The sequence below is a fragment of the Acinonyx jubatus genome, chromosome A1, assembly GCF_027475565.1.
Source record: "Acinonyx jubatus isolate Ajub_Pintada_27869175 chromosome A1, VMU_Ajub_asm_v1.0, whole genome shotgun sequence".
Lineage (NCBI taxonomy): Eukaryota > Metazoa > Chordata > Mammalia > Carnivora > Felidae > Acinonyx > Acinonyx jubatus.
Window position 1 is genome coordinate 166,031,796 of NC_069380.1, and position 18,106 is coordinate 166,049,901.

The 18,106-nt window shown below is 35.9% G+C and overlaps 1 protein-coding gene across 3 annotated transcripts in view; it reads right to left on the reverse strand.

Moving 5' to 3' along the window:
- Positions 1-18,106, reverse strand: part of FBXL17 (F-box and leucine rich repeat protein 17) — a 493,271-nt gene that overhangs the window by 308,445 nt on the left and 166,720 nt on the right. For all 3 annotated transcript variants that reach the window (XM_027036588.2, XM_027036580.2, XM_027036579.2), the window contains one exon: positions 7,552-7,682. In XM_027036588.2, the coding sequence (XP_026892389.1) occupies positions 7,552-7,682 (131 nt within the window). The remainder of the gene's footprint in view (positions 1-7,551; positions 7,683-18,106) is intronic.

Genomic DNA, 18,106 nt, shown 5'->3' on the forward strand with positions numbered 1-18,106 from the left:
GAAAAACACAAAAGCAATAGCAGTGTTTAGAGTACCACATCCAGGAAAGCTAGTGATATACTTGTATGGAAGCTCTGTTAATTATTATTTACAGAAATCTTTACTTATGTATTTATCACACAATAGGAACCACACACAAAGCAGAAATTTAAAGTTGCCATTACATGTCAGAACTACCATAAAAATTCACATTATTCTGTAAGACAAAATAATGTGAACATGGAGAATCAATAAGACAAACTCATCCACATCAAATCCAGTTTCCATCCCATCTTCAGAAATGCAGTTAAAAATTAAAGCAAGCTGAGACATATACATCTCATACAGATTTTCCTTTCAAGTGATTTTGTTAGGTTAAATACTTTTGAACATATATCAATCAACATTTCCTTAAAAATGAGACTTAGCCACTAGATGTACTAAAAGAACAAATATCCAGTATCACTATGTACCAAACAATGAAAAAGTTCCTTTCATTTGAATGCACTAAAAATTTCATCTGAGGATAGATGCACAAATCATTTTATCAGAGACTTTGCCTTTTGTACAAAAATATCATCAGTTTTGTGAAAAATCACATATACGGGGAAACCGGTACAGACTAGTTATAGCAATTATTTTTTGCCAAAGGTACTGAGACATTCAATGAACTTCCTTCTTTTTAACCCAGAGACAACTTACTCAAAATATACACCCAGTATTCTCCTTTACTCTGCAATGGTTAAGTATTTGCTACAACTGGGAGGGAGCTTTTATAGATAATGAAATATCTGTAAAAACAAATGTGTGTCAGCACATGCTTAAATAAATCCTTATTCAAATTTCATTTGTGAAATTCCTGTTGATACCAACTATGAACGAGGTGTGGTACAAGACACAAAAATGGGCAAGACTTTCTACTTCTCCTCAAGGAACTTAGTATGAAATGAAGAGTATTTACAAATAAAGCCGGTGGGGAAAATTTGCTCTTCATTACAAAATTAGCTGTTTTGTAAATCCACTTTATGTACACAGTAAGATATCCAAAACTTGTCACCTATCAAATATCCCGAAGGGAAAAGAGAAGGTAGCATTCTGATGATGTTTAGAGTGATCAAGCACAGCATGATGCCTGAGATAGGATGACCATATAATTTATCACACACACCAGGACACTTTGGACCACAGAAGGGAACAGTGAAGCACAAATGCTAAACCTGACAGAATTTCAAAATAACAAGAATGGGCTGGAAATGTTCTAGCAAATGAGAACACTAGGTCACTCCAGGTCTGAGGCAGAACGAGGTACTGGGAGAACATGAGCCCCTCGTGGTTAGAGCTTAGACTTTGAAAACATATTAAAATGAATTCATTTTAATATGGATTCATTTTAATATGTTCTACCACTTACTACTTGTGAGCTATCTAACCTCTCTGGACCTTAATCCTTTCATTTGAAAACGGGGTTAATTTCTTCCTCAGGGCTGTTGTAAAGACAAATGAAACACTGTGTGTAAACACTTAGCACAGTGTATGGCACAAACTATAATAAATGATAGCTATTATTAGCTATCTTCATTATCCTTGGTCCAAAAAACAAAAGGGAGAAAATATTATACCCTCTGGCCTCTCTAACATTACAAGAACCAATCACAGTTTTAAAAAGATGGTCTAATGGATAGAAGGACACAGAAGACATATTTACAGATAGCTTGAGCATCTGAATAGTAGTTACTCTAATATCATACTATTCTTTTAGGGACGGTCTTACAAATAATTGTGAATATAAAAGAGAGTGTCAAAAAATATGCCAAGCTTAAACAAGTGTCACTAGCTCAGAAAGACTCCGTTCTGTCCCTAGAACTCCCTCGGAACTCTATAAAACATTTCTTATTCTTTTTGCAAAAAATATGAATATCAGAGAAAGCATACAAGATTATTCAGATTACAAAAATATGCTAAAATTTAGTTGCACAAAAGCTGGAGCTGACCAGCCCAGCCACAATATTAGGCACCAAAAGTATGCAGACGGAGCGCTCCACATACTCTACACACGCAGGGCAGTGCTGCTGTAAATGCCACCACAGCGTTGCTTCAATAGTCAGTGTTATTTTTGCTGCCTCTTTATTTCCAAGTTTTCAGACTTTTATAAGAGAAAATTGTTCAAACTTCACACCACTCAATACTCCAAGGTGAAAAGTATTCCTCTCCTCCAGACCACTTAACTTTAATAGAAAACAAAATATTCTCAAACTCAAATTCAACTATGCCTGCTGGATTTAATGGATAGGTTTGTCCCCCCTGGGCAATCTTTAAACCTCAGTCTCTAGGAGAATTAAGTAATATTAGGGGATTGAAATGAAATAAAATTCTAAGTCCACTGTGACATGACATTCACAGGAAGATGGTAGATTATCCACCCAGTCCTCGAACACTTATAAATACAATATATAGCATATGCTCACAAAACAATTCTTAGAAATAAAACACAATGGGCACTCAGCAAATAGTTTATATCACCAACACCTGCTCAAATCCTCTCTGAACTTTATTTCTAAATGTCACCGTTTTTTATTGAATCAACGGAAATTTGAAAGAAGAAACAGAATAAACATCCAGAGAAGATCAAGGGAGTTAGAAAAATCTTTATAGAAAGCCTCATTGAGTTTTCCATGAGCCAGGGCGCTGTCAGTCTCCCTCAAAGGGGTGGTGGAGTAATCTGTCATTCTACAACCTCAACCTCAGTACACCTAGAAGACTAAATAGGGCTACCCACAGAAGAAGAGGAGAAAGAATAGTATTAAGATTTTTCTCAATGCTATAAACAAAGAAATCAAGATTCAAATACTGAGCACTGGAAATAAATTCATTTCATTTTAAAATAAGTAACTTTAAATCACAGCCTTGAAGTTGGAGGGAATTTAATAAACTAGCTCAGCTCTCTTTGTAATTCAGGAAACTTTTTTTAGAACACTCTTGTTTGAACACTGAGTGGAAGTGTCCATTTTGGATGGCAGTGGATGAAATTAAAGTGTTTAGCTAATTTTAAGCTGAATTCTGTCTCTTGCTGTACCTTCTACCCTTTGGCCAAAGCTCTGATGCCTAAAATAATGAAGAACTCATTTAAGTAGACCAATTAACTCTCTATTGTCTGTTAATATAGTTTATCAGACTGGACTTAAAAAGAACGATTTGTTTTGAAATAAGAAATACCCTTTAAAAACCTCTACATTCTTGATTGTCAGCTTGTAGACTGGGGATAGACAGATAATACAAAAAAAAGTACAAAAGTACCACGCCTGGTAGGAATGGTGGAGGACTGGAGAATCGCCAGAGAGAGGTATACCCTATTTGTCTTCCCAGAAAGACTGAGTCCAATGTTGCTAGATCTGCAAATTTCCAACAGAGAGCCCAACTTCATAATTTTTATGTGAACTATTCCAATTTTTAAGGTGTTGGCAACTAGTTCAACTTTTTAAATATTTTATAGGCCAAACAAAGCAGCTTTATGGACTGGACTCAGCTGTAGACCACCAGTTTGCAGCTTCAACTTATTTAAAAGTGTCATTTAAAGAGCAACTATCCATAATTACTATTCTAAACACTAGGACATATAAAGTGAAATGCTAACATATTATAGATGCTATTTTATGTTTGAAAGAAATCGGTCACAATAGGCTAAGATTTAAAATTCTCCAAATTTTAGAATGTCCACTGATAGAATAGACATGAATAGAAGATTCACACAGCACAATTAACTCCTTTACATGAATAGCAGATTCACACAGCACAATTAACTCCTTAAAGAAAGTGTTCTCAGTTACTAATGTTCAACAAATTTAATACATTCAATTTTTTTAACTGCAAATTCAAAACATAAATCACTAGCTAGGCAAGTTCGACTGGTTGGCAACATAACTTACTTTAACAACCAACCTGGTATTTATTATGTTTTGTGACTTTAGCTGATAGATGCTAGAGAAATCTTCATTTCTCTTATATTGTTATCCTAATTCATTAGCAAGCATGGTCAACTGTTAATGAGTGGATCATATATTTGATAATGGGTATACATACCATGCGATTGAACTTTTTTCAAGACTAATGTTAAAAACTGAAAATGGGAGAATTATTACGTCTTTAATAACCAATTTAAAAATTTTAAATAGTTTTTGTAAAGATCTATTAAAATCAAGTAGATTTCATTTAATTCTTCTTGGCAAAAAGGAACAAAAGAGCCATTATAAGCTATCACTAAAGATGCTCAGAACCGTTCAGTTTTTTACATATCAGTTTGTTATATCCAAAGCATGCTGCTTTTAGACTCTGTGCCAAACATACAAAAACGAAGAAGACCAAATTGGATGTGAAATAACAAAAGATTTATATCAAATACAAATAAACATTTCACTAAACTTAGAGTCAGAGAGAGTAGGGTAGATATAACAACCAGACGTTTAATTTAAGTCACTGATAGAAATAGTGTCCTCTTTTCATAAACCACTTGGATTTTATTTGTATTCAAAAGCAATGGTAAATGTCAAATGACTACTAGACCATCCTTCCGAATACAAGAAAATATCATGCTGTTTAACTCTCTAAACACAAAAAGTGCTTTTAGAAAAACAAAGATAAAGAACAGCATGTCTTTAGTCACACACATCGATAGAAGAACCAAAAAATGCTAAAAGATACCAAGAGCATAACAATAAAGACCTTCAATTACTACATATTTTAAGTTTTTGAACTTCAAAAGAAAGCTTACAGATAAGAATTTTTAAGTTCAAGATAAATCTTATGTGTAAAGTTCTGAATATCAAAGTTTATCTTCATGTAAGGATTCCTTTCTTAAGGCTAGAAGCATTAAACATAGATCCTTTTCAGATGTACTACATATAAAACAACATCTAAAGTTTCTATTATACTTTTATTAGAAAAGAAAATAATGAGAGTCCTTTTAAAAATTAAGAAATTTACATATTAATGTCAGTTGTGTGTGAATCCCAACTATGAAATGGAAAATTGACTCATTAGCCACCATGTGCTTTTTCTCATTTGTCCTCACCCAGTTTTTAATGCAGCAATGATGGAAAAATACATCTGCTGGAAAAGCTAAAGAAAAATCATACAAAGGTCTAAATTTAATAGGAATAGTATGACCTTCCACTAAACAAAAGATCTGAAAGAATTAAAAGAGAACATGTATAAAGTGCCTATCAATTACCTGGGTAGTAAAGGTTACTTTCCTCCCTTCTCTCCTTACAAGGCTCACTATTATCTATCTCACTCATTAAGTCTTATGTCACCTAAAGAGAGCAACCTTTGAGAGCATGAGGGACTCAGTGCCCTACAGTCAGAGACACAGTACCAAGTATTTAGTAGGGGGTTAATAAATGCTTCCTGATTTACTAGAGGATAATAATAATGAACAAATGTAAAACAGACGCTAATTGATAGGCTAAATGCATTAGTGCATTCCACTGCCCTCTATATGAAAGGTTACTAACCCATCTTGGCTAAGTGCTGAAATTATAATTAAGTCTGACGAGAAGTCCTAGATTTATACCAATATAATTACGAATATTACTTAGCTTAGTGATAGAGTATGGTAAGAACAATGAGATGAGTAATTTAGATGATACTGCAAAGTGGGTTTTAATGTTTGAAACTTCTATTACAGTACACAGGATAAGTGCAAGTAGTGTAATTAAAACCTAAAAGAGTCTGATTTTTAAAACTCTACCGCTCAGCCTCATTAAAATGCATGTTTTCTCAATTAATCCAAACTTTTCCATTAAAAACATAAAAATACACTTTCATTCCTTGCAAATAAATCTCTACAGTACATATATTTAGGATCAAATACCAAATAACCATTACAGTTAAGTAGGAAAAAAAATTACTGAAATAGCAAGAGCTTTGAAAAGATGGAGCCTAACAAAGGAAAGGAAAGACAAAGTGAGGGGTGCCCATGTTCTCATTTGTAAATATCCAGTTAGGACTAAATAAGCATTTGAAGAGCCAGAAGATTAGAAATCCCTAAATATCTTTATTTAAATGATATAAACCTAAGCAAAATGTTTACTTAGAAGACAACCTTTCTAATTATACATGGGCTGCTTCTTATTTACCTCTGTATTCTTTAATTACTGATTCTTCCACATATGTCAGCTACACAGAAAATTGTTGTGGAATAAAAGGAAATCATTTTCATAATCATTTTGTTGAAGAAACAGTTTTTTCCTTTTAATTCTTTGTATTACTAAGTAGTTTATCTCAATATTAAACTAAGGCAAAACATCACAGGATGTTTCCTTATGCACTTTATCTTATTAGATGTTATGAGAAACACTTAAAAGATTATTTTAAGATGTCATAAAATTGACTGTAGAAGAATGTTGATTATAAAGAAGAATTTTTTTAAAAACATTTTTATCAATTTTCTGTAGATTTCAATATACCCTATATGGAAACTATTACTCAAAAACAATAAATACCTTTTATAATGATGACCATGTGATCTGGATTAGAAAATTTTTCAAGAAAAATTTTACTAAGAAAGAGTCAAGTCAAAGGCTATCACATAACTGTAAGGATAATGCGGGTTAAGTTACAAAACTGTCACTAGAACTTACCATAATGGGGGAAAATGGAGTCCATGTAACTTTAATTTTAAGTACAAAATTAAAAGAGGAGGGGAAAAGTATTTTGATTTAAAACATTATCTGACGCAAACTTAATAAATCCTATTTATGTAAAAGTATTTAAATTTAAATAGGTACTAATTTTAACTGAAATAGTACTTTCTATTCTGAAAGCAAAATATTTTTGGTGGCTTATCTTTAAAAAAAACAAAAACAAAATTTATCCCTCAAAGTTACTGGACCAACATCTTGTCTCTTGTCTGTATTTCAGAATTTACCTACATTAATCATTAGCAGCGGAATAGTCCTACTCCACATTTGATTTCATTATAAAGAAGTCTACTCTCAAGGGCTCCTCCATCTAATTTTCTTTCATGCAATAGTTCAAAGAAAAATGGGTTTATCATTGCTTACAAGAAGAAAACTACCCATTTTATACATTTTGACACTATGTATTAAACTGTCCCTCACGTGACTTCCATTTTTAAAACTAATTATATTGATGCAGAGAACAAAATGTCATCCTTGAGAAAGGACCTGAATGCATAATATTTGAAATCATTTCTTAGAATCATTCTCCTTGATAAGTGAACAGTAAATCAAGCACAAAAGTTGCAAAAATATTAAAATAACAAACAATATATCCTGGATGGGTGACAAAGAAAAATTCAATAGACTGCTGTTATAACTGTTTAGGCAAACATTTGAATCAAAACGCATAAAACCTTGTTGTAAATATAAGCAGTGGATGGATTAAAAGTATACGTCTAGATGGTTTTCAAATCTTAAACATATCTATTTCAAAAGGCATGGCTACATGAAATTTTCCTTAAAATTGTCATGCCTTGTTATAATGATAATTAGTATTTGGTCAGTAGAACACATGTTTCCCTCTGGAAAACTGTTTTCAAGATATTACAATGGTTACCTGTCATTTATGATCCAGTTCAGGCAGAGATTGAGAGAGCTAAGATTTTTGCACCTCTTGACAATTTCCATCACGGTTTCATTATCCAGTTCAGTGATATGACGTAGGTCCAAGCTGGAAAGATTTCGTAGCTAATGAGATAAAAAAAAAAAAGTGAATGATGAGAAAGATGAATGCTACATTCATTCTCAAAATTTATATAGTTTATTACAGAGTATCACACTGTATGATACTGAAAATAGATAACAGTCTAATCAAGTTAAACTCATTCATATAATATTTTATGTACTAAATTAGAAATGAATGGAGAAGTATATATATATATATATACATGAATGGCAATATATATATATATGAATGGCAATAAATATTAAAATCAAATAGATTTTATTGACATTTCATAAGAATCAAAAATAGCAACATAATACGTGGGAAAGCTGTTAAAAATATCACATTAAGTACCTACAGTTTAGTAAGATTATTCTAACATTGTTCAATTTCAGACATTTATCTTCAGGATTATAACACCACTTTTGTATAGGTTTTTTCACTTTTTAAAAGATGAGATATGAGTAAGTGGTTAATTCGGAGATACTCTGGTGATATTTTATCAATAAACTCCAAATAGAACTATTACATGTAGTGTGTTTTACCAAGTGGAAAGCAATATAAAATGCTGTTTAAGTAAAGATTTTTCTCCAGGTGTCACCTTCCCCATTTCTCCCTTTTCTCTCCTCCTTTCCTGAGGTTTCTTGTCTTCCCCTGATGTTTAGTCTCCAAAGAAAATTAATAATATCATTTAAACAAAGATGGAAATCATCCTCTTCAAATAAGCTACAAATCAAATAAGGTATTTTTGCTTAATAACACGTAAAGAATTATTCTGGATGCAAGTGATAAACCAAGTAGCACCCCTTCCAAATATGTCTAAGCCCTAATATGTTACTTACCTGGCAAATGAGACTTTGCAGATGTGATTAAAGTTATGGATTCTGAGATGGAGAGATTATCCTGGATTAACAGGGTAGGCCCAATCTAATTACATGAGCCTTTATATGCAGACCACCTTTCCCAGCTAAAGTCAGAGAGATGTAATGGAAGGTGGTGTAGGAGACATTAGAATTGTGAAAGGGATTCAACATGCCTTTACTGGCTTTGAGTATGGAGAAAGAGAACTAGGAGCTAAAGATTGTGGGCATCCTCTAGAAACTGGAACAGCCCTGAGCTGAAAGCCAGTAAGAAATAGGGACTTCAGATCTACAACCTTAACTGAATTCCATCAAAAACCTGAAGGAGCAAGAAAACAGATCATCCATCCCCTTAAGCCGCTAGAAGGAACACAATCCAGCCAACACCTTGATTTTAGCCTGGTGAGACCCATGTTGTACTTCTGACTTATGCAGCTATGGGATAGTACATTTGTGCTATTTTATGCTATTCAGTGTGTGGTAATTTTTATGTCAGCAGTAGAAAATGACTACAGGGCATTTCTAGCACTGTGAGGGAGCTCTCCCAGAACTGGCCAGTCTTCTCTATGCTTACCCTCAAATCCTTCCGTAAAGGGATCAGGTTAGTCCTGCAGGAAGCTGACCTGCAGGTGTAACCCAACCCAAAGGCCTCAGAGGAATGAGACAGTCAAGTTCCACCCAAAGGTTCACTGAGCTTCAATCCCAAGACAACGTAAGACACTGGAATCTCCACTGTTGTCAGGCTACAGGGAAAGAAATGCTCTAAAACAGCATCGTCCCAGAGAACTTTCTGATGATGGAGATATTCTATATCGTTGCTGCCCAATATGGTAACCATAGTCACATGCAGCTACTGAGCACTTAAAATGTCACCAATGTGAGGGAGGACCTGAATTTTTATCTTATTTAATTTTGTTTAATTTACATTTACTTTTTATATATGTATGTGGCTAGTGGCTACAATGCTGGGCAGAGCAGCTCTACAGAACTGAGTCCACTAGGCAGCACTCAAACCCTCTTTTCCACCTCAGCTCACAAAGGAAGTAGTGACACAGAGAAGGTTCACACAGAGCAACTACTCACTGCTCCCTGATATATGCTGCAGAACTGAGAAAAGAAACATAGATAGCTAAGAGAGAGGAAATATGAAAATGTCCACAACAGTAGGTACATTCTTTCTAATTGAGACAGCAAGCTTCTGTACACTAAGGGCTGCATTCTGAAGATTCATAAAAAGATTTAGGAAAATGTCTCTATAATCAGCTTATAGGGTCAGATAATCAAAGCCACCAATCCAAAGTGAGACTCAGGACAACACTCCAGAATGGAGGCAGAACCAGGAAAGAAGAAATGGATTCAGGGGCACCTGGGCAGCTCGGCTGGTTAAGCATCTGACTCTTGATTTTGGCTCTGGTCATGATCTCACAGTTCGTGGGTTTGAGCCCTGCATCGGGCTTTGAGCTGGCAGAGCGGAACCTGCTTGGAATTCTCTCTCTCCCATTCTCTCTGCCCCTCACTGCCCTTTCTCTTGAAATAAATAAACATTTAGAAAGAAAGAAAGAAAGAAAGAAAGAAAGAAAGAAAGAAAGAAAGAAAGAAAGAAAGAAAGAAAGAAAGAAAGAAAGAGGGAGGGAGGGAGGGAGGGAGGGAGGGAGGAAGGGAGGAATGGGTTCTAACAAAGTTCCTACTCAAGTTACCATGGTCTCAGAGCCTTACCAACAACAGAATATGATCGGTACTTGGCAACCAAAGTACACAGGGAATGCACTCACTTTGTTAAAATAAAACAGACTGTTCTAACCACTTCAGTAGCTCCAGATAGCTCACCAGTCAGAATCAGGGCAGCCTCCCTGTTTCGCCTTCCTCTCTCTGATGACGAGAATCAATACCAAGCCCAGGGCCCAGAGATGAGCTGCTCAGGCTCTAACATTCTGCCTCAAACGTGACTCCTGATCCTTATCCTTTACCCCTTATATATAAGGCAGACTGGCATTAAATAAAACAACAATGATCAAAACTTTTCGAAGTATCTACAGGAACAAAAAACAAATATATAAAATACAAAATAAACAGCAAAGTATGTTTTTTTAAGTTAAAAAAATGTTTATTAATTTTTAAGATGGGGGAGGAGCAGAGGAAGAAGGAGAAACAATCCCAAGTAGGCTCCATGCTGTTCGTGCAGAGCCTGATATGGTGCTTGAACCATCACCTGAGTTGAAATCAAAAGTCAGACGCTCAAGTGACTGAGCCATGCAGGCATCCCCAAAGTTTTTATAGTCTTTCTGATATTACTAAAATTCTAATAAGGAATCAAAGGGCTAATACATATGTTCCTTATTATGTCTTCTTTCTGACATATCTCTATGTGATGGGCACAGAAACTGAAGTCATTCAGAGTAACAGTTGGGCATGGAACAAAATGGAAGGCTATGAGTCAAGTGCCGAAATCTTTGGCATCCAATATCTCTATGAAGGAGCAGGAGACACCAGGAGTATAAAAGATGGCAGTAAAATGGGAGACAACAAACACCAAATGGCACAGGTTTCAAAGTCTCAGTGTTTTATTAATTATATTTATTGTTATTATTTTTCATGAGGGTAGAAGATTGATAATCTGAAAGCAGCTGAGAGCAAAGATCTTACCCCTACCTCCTGACCCTGAGAAACACAGTGAGAAAATAAACAAGTATGGTAGGCAGAATGCTAAAATAACCCAATGATCTAGGCCCTGGTATAATTCTGACCCTGTGTGTGAATAGGATCTGTGAATACAATGGGGGTATCTTCCTTATAAGGTGAAGCTGAAGGGATTTTGCATCAGTAATTAAGATGCCTGACCAGTTGACACTGAATTAATCAAAAAAGACCATATCCTGGATGGGGCTGACCTAGTCAGGGTCTACACTAATGGTCTAGAGGTCAGAGACATTCTCCTGCTGGTCTTGAAGCAGTCATTACTCAGCCATATTGTGAGAGGAACTGCAAGAAACCTATAGGAACTGAGAGAAATCCCTGCATGAAGGCCAGCAAGATGATGGGGACCTCATTACTACAACTATAGGGAACTGAATTCTGCCAACAACTACATGAGCTTGTAAGAGGATCTAAGTTCTAGGAAGAAATGCATCCCCAGTTGAGACCTTGATTATGGCCTTGTGAAACACTGGAAAATAAAGCCACATTGGAGTGTCTAGACTCCTGACCCTTGGAAATGTACATTGTTTTAGGTTCTAAATTGGTGTTAATTTGTTATGCAGCAATAGAAAATTAATACAGAACAGCTTCAGGGTTCTCTATCTTTGAAAAGAAGCCAAGTTTCTCTTAAGACAAGGGTAATATCTTTAACCACCTTAAACACTGAGGCCCACTTCCCTCCTTTAGATGTATAATATGCTCACAAAGGCATAGAAGGAGATGCGTGGTCCATTCAGCCTTCTCCTCTAGGTGTATCTTCAAAGGCCAAGAAAGTACTTCCTGGGAAAATAGGCAACTCGAATTGGCCACTCCTGTTAGCTCCATACTGTAGTGAGGGGAGGTCTTGTTAAATTTTTCAAACCAATCCTCACTCACAGAAAGATGAATTTATTAGAATTGCTTCATGAAAATGTTTGCATATCCCCTGGGTTTTACTCAATTTGTATTTCTTTAAATTTGTTGTTTATTTTTTTGGGAGAGAGAGTGCAAGTAAGGGAAGGAAGAAAGAGGGGAGTACAGAGGATGCGAACTGAGCTCTGGTTGAAAGACCAACAGCAGTGAGCCCCATAACTCATGAACCACGAGATCATGACCTGAGCTGGTCAGACACTCAACCGACTGAGCCACCCAGGTGCCCCCTCAATTTGTATTTTGTAAACAGTCACATTTCCTATAAATATCTTAATAGTGTAAGGACCTGTCTTTTTACTTTCACAAATCTTTTATTTTTCACAAGAATTTGTACAGGGACTAAAAAAAGTAGCTAATTGTTTCTTTGGTCAAGTTCTCTTGTTCTCAGTTAAGCAAAGATGAACTTGTACATATCAAGGATTAGTCACTGTTACATTTGATACTCTTATTATTAAAGCTCCTCTTAGTAATGTATCCTATACTTGTTTTTCCTAAACCACATTATTTTTATAGTTAGTTTTCTTTACAGGATATGTTTTTGTATATTTAAACTGAATTATAATTAACATACAATACTACATTCGTTTTAGGTGTACGACATACTGATTCGACAATTCTTTACGCAAGGTTCACGACAAAAGTATAGTCACCATCTGTCACCACACTATGTTATTTTTGACTATATTCCCGGACTTTTCATCTCCATGACTTATTTATTTTACATCTAGAAGTTTGCACCTCTTAATCTCCTTTATCTATTTCAACTATCGCCACCCCGCAACACATGCCCAATTTCCCTTTGGCAACTACTTGTTTGTTCTCTGCATTTAAGAGTTTGTTTCTGTTTGCTTGTTCATTTGTTTTGGTTTTTAGATTCTACATATAAGTGATATCAGATGGTATTTGTCTTTCTCTGACTAATTTCACCCAGCACTATACCCTCTAGTTCCATCCATGTTGTCACAAATGGTAAGATCTCTTCTTTAAATGTTTGGTAGAATTTACCTATGAAGCCACCTGATCCTGGACTTTTATTTGTTGGGAGTTTTTTGATTATTGATTCAACTTCATTACTAGTAATTGGTCTATTCAAATTTTCTACTTCTTCCTGATTCAGTTTTGGATTGTATGTTTCCAGAAATGTATCCATTTCTTCTAGGTTATATATCTGTTGGCATATAGTTTTTTTATATATAATATTCTCTTATATTCCTTTATGTTTCTATAGTGACAGTTGTTATTTCTCCTTCTTCATTTCTGATATTATTTGAGGCCTCTCTTTTTTTCTTGATGAGTCTGACTAAAAGTTCATCGATTGTGTTTATCTTTTCAATGAACCAGATGTTGGTTTCACTGACATTTTCTTTTGTTGTTTTTTTTTTTTACTCTCTATTCCATTTATCTCTGCTCTAATCTTTATTATTTCCTTCTTTCTACTACCTTCGAACTTTTTTCTTTTCCTAGTTCCTTTAGGTGTGAACACCCGAAAGTCTGTACTACTGTTAAGTATATACTGTTCTGGAAATGCATAAAGAAACAAATAGCCTCTTTGAATTGCAGGTGCTGGATGGCTTGCTGGGCTTATGTCCTGACATATCTGTACCACAGCAAAATCAGAAATACACAAAATGGACCCATAGAGATGCTAGAAAATACTTTGAAGCATGACTATTAAACCTGAGTGTTAAGGATGAATTTTGCTATGTGTAACCGTATGCATATGTGAACTATTAAATATAGCCATGTATAATACATATAGAGCATCACTTTATTTCCAATTATTCTTTATTATAGTCCCTAGGAAGACACAAATTCATAAAATTTTTACCCAGTCACATAAATATTTCCTACACATGTATATTTTGGAGTCTACCACAGCTTCCGAGACAAAGTTTCTATGTGAATTCTTACATATCTCTTAGGTTCCTTCGCTGTAAATTATCTTTATCATAACAGAACAGTGTGAATGTACTTGGTACCACAGAAGTGTACGCTTAAAAATGGTTAAAAAGGTGAACTATGTATGTTAGGTACATTTGGCCAAGATACAAAAGAAAAATCACTTCATCAACCAGGACATAGAAGGAGGCTGTAATAAAGTTGTGTAAAGAAGAAAATTTAAAGCTGTTTGTGCAGTTCAGTCCCCTCACATTACGAAACATAACTGAGGACCAAACAGGTTTGAATAACTTATTAAGGAACAGATAACAGGGAGAAAGATGTTAGCAAATCTAAATTATTTTATGGACTTAAGAAAATCCAAAGATATCTTCTAAAATTAATGGAATAGTAAGAAGTAACAATTCCAAAAACTATCTCTATGTAATAAAACCTCTAATTTTAGTTGGTTGATTCTTTAGCTTTTAGAAATCCTGCATCCAGGACCATTCCTCACTGCAGGGCAGGTCAAATGATGACACTGGCCCACCTGTGGCTGATGCCTCCCTGTTTATTGTCCATAAATGGAACATTTCTTACTCTTACAATGGAGCTCAAACTCATACATGGGGAAACAAGTTTACTTTGGCTATCACATGTAGCATTCTGAGATCTTGAAAAGAGCATTTTACTCTCGGATCCAATTAAGGCTCATTTTATTATGAGCTGACAGTCATTGACTATGCTCATGTGGTCTTCCCTATGACTATTTTGGCCAGTTCAGCATGAAATACAACAGTATCCAAAGGCAGTTTCAGAAGGCTAATTCCTGGAAACCAGCATTATTACAAGACACGTACTGAGGACTTTTTATTGCAAACTCCACAAACAGCTCTGTCAAATTTATCACATTCCTTCCCTTGCTATGGGAATTTCATAATAGTGCCCTCAAGTGTTTCATAAAAAGCTACCTAAAATAATCCTTCATAGTATAAAACAAATAATTACATTTAGGAAACGGGCATTTTAATTAAACTTACTTTCCTTATAAATTCACTGGTAGCTGGGTTATACAAATCACTGAGGATCTGAATAAACAAAGTTTACAACCAAGATCTTCTAAACACGTCACTCCAATTCTTAAACATGTAGTAAGGTATTTTAAGAGAAGCTCAAGTCAGAATGTAGACTACAGGTAATCAACTTTCAGTTTAATTTTGCTTTTATTGAGAAAAAATATTACTTGTAACTAATTTAAGTTAAAGACTAAAATTAGTCAATGATTGGTATGGCCATGTATGTACTTAAGTATAAAATGAGACACTAAAATGTTACCTAGGAAACAGTCTTGAAGGTTTATAAAAAGACCTCAAATGGCTTCCAAGTTCTCGTAAGACTCTGGAAAAGTAAAAAATTAAACAAAATCCTCAATTGTGCAAATTGACTATGGTGGATGAACCAACATAAGAGGACTCACGGGACCTTGGCAGCGGCAGCAGGGATGTTCCATCAATTCAGGCTAACAAGGATAATTCAGATGAAGCCAGTTGGAGGTAATAATTTTTAAAAAGAATAAAGACTTCTGCATAGTTTAATATGTTCAAAGGCCAACCAGTCCTAAATTACTTCTTACCAGCCCTGCAGATGTTGGTTTTATTGGGACTGGGTTTTAAAGCAATCAGTCATAAACTTTAGGGAGCAAAGTCAAAGGTTAAGACAGGCTGCCTTGTGATATCAGGGTTACTGGGGCTGCAGATCAGCACCACATACTCATCTGCCAAGATGGAGGTCATGGGAGAGAGCAGAGGCACAGGGAGACAGAAGGATCAGAGAAAGACAGTTTCTCTGGGGAAGAGTCTCCTATTAGCGACAGGGAGGGAGACACAAGAAATAAAGGAAAGGAGTTGTAGCACAGGTCTTGCATGGGAAAAACAGGAAAAAAAGCGGGGGGAGGGGAAAAATTAAGACTGCTGGGAATGGGAAGGAAAGGGGCAGAGAGGGAATTTCTGTCCCTGAGCATAGGATGGCTTCTACATCTTGACAGGGTCTGATATCTACATTTAGAGGATTTGGTTGGACAAGAGAGAATGAGCGGCATCCCTTCTGCTCATCAACTAGCTCTGAATCTCAGCTTGGTTAAGGCTTGCACTCAAGTATAGAAATGGTAATAAAAGCTAGATAAGCTACATTTAGGAAATCAGGTGAAACCTTCCCAGCACCTCACAGAACCAAGAACCTCAGGATGTAACTGAAAGCGTTTAAACAGCCTGAGATCCTGGCATAGACAATAAAAATTTCTAAATCTAACCACGAAAACAGGACTTTCAGGGTATTGAATGCTGTCACATACACAGTAGCTACTATGTTAATTCTCTGACACTTTATGTATTCCTTCCATCCACTGCCTCCTTAATCACACTGGGCTGCTGTTTCTTTGCATTATTTCCAAATATAAGGTCTGTTTCACTCTGCCATTCTCCTACTAGATCTGACATTTTTTGCCATTTTATTCACATCCTGTTTTGCTTTCTAGCACACTTTACTGCACTGTGTCTCAGAGCTGTACCTTCTAACTCCTTATTGGCACATCACCAGCCAGATTAATCTTCCTTGAATAACTCTGACCATATCTCTCACCTTCTCTGAAACTTTTAGGAAACAAAAATATTTCAACTGCAAAAAAGAACCCCAGAACTTGCCTATCAAAGCCCTTCACTATTACTGCCATTTTCTGAAATCTGTTAAGCTAGCTGAAATCTCTTTCCCCAAATTTTGAAAGGCTAGTCTCAATGTACTCAAAGAGCTGTGCTCATTACTTTAAAATTGCTCTCACTTCACTCTTTTTATGCAGATAACTTGGAAGTGTGTCTTCTTCTCTCCCTGCCACTTATTCAACTGCCTAGTTCCTACCTCAACTTCTCCACAAAACCTTCTCAATTACTTTAGAGAGAGTAAAAATTAGTGAGTATTGGAAATACAATCTACTTGCCTAACACAAATTATTAACCAGACAGTCTCCAATATTAACTATGCCCTTTAGACAGGAACCATCAATTGGCAGCAGCTGCCAAGGGACCAGGGTCCAACCTTCCCTTCCTGCTACAAGTACCTGGGAGACCCCTCTTTGTCTTTCCCAACTCTTTCACTTCCCCTCCACCTCCCCTCCTACTCAACCAACCCTTCCCAGGCTCTTCTGCTCAGGAACAATCTTTCACCCCAAACACTCGCCATCCAGTCTTAATGCTTGAGCTGGTCCATATCTGGATAGTTGTGAATTTTCATTCATTTGCGCATACTTACTTAAATGTCTCCTCAACACCTGACTCTAACTTGGCTGCACATTAGGATCACATGGGGAACTTCTAAAAAAATACTGATAACGAGGCCCCATCCTTAGGCATTCTGATTCACTGACTTGAGGTAAGGCCAGTCATTAGTATTTCTGAAAAAGATACCCAGCTGACCGCAGCCTAAATTGGGAACCACTTCTCTAATACAGAGCTATTGAGGTTTAAATCCTGAAAGTGTAAAACTAATTCATAAAGCTCAGCCTCTTCAATCACTCAAATAAAGAATGCAGAAGAGGGGCACCTGGGTGGCTCAGTCGGTTAAGCGTCCAACCTTGGCTCAGGTCATGATCTCACCGTTTATGCGTTCAATCCCCGTGTTGGGCTCTGTGCTGACAGCTTGGGGCCTGGAGCCTGCTTCAGATTCTGTGTCTCCCTCTCTTTCTGCTCCTCCCCCGCTCATGCTCGCTCTCTCTCTCTCTCTCTCTCTCTCTCTCTCTCTAAAATAAACATTAAAAAATTTTTAAAAAAGAATGCATAAGATATTATTCATATGGTCAATAACTATTTATTGGGCACCTATCATGGACCAGACACTATTCTAGTTGCTAAAAATACAACAGTGAACACAGCAGACAAAAAAACCCTGTCCATAGGGTGCTTATATTCCTACTTGGAAAAAAGTGAGGAGAAAAATAAATAAGTAAATTATATAGTATGTTAAAAGTCCTATATAAAAAAAAGTACTATAGAAAAAAAATAAAACACGGCAAGGCAGATGGAAAACAGTGGAGGGAAGGGATGAGATGGGGTATG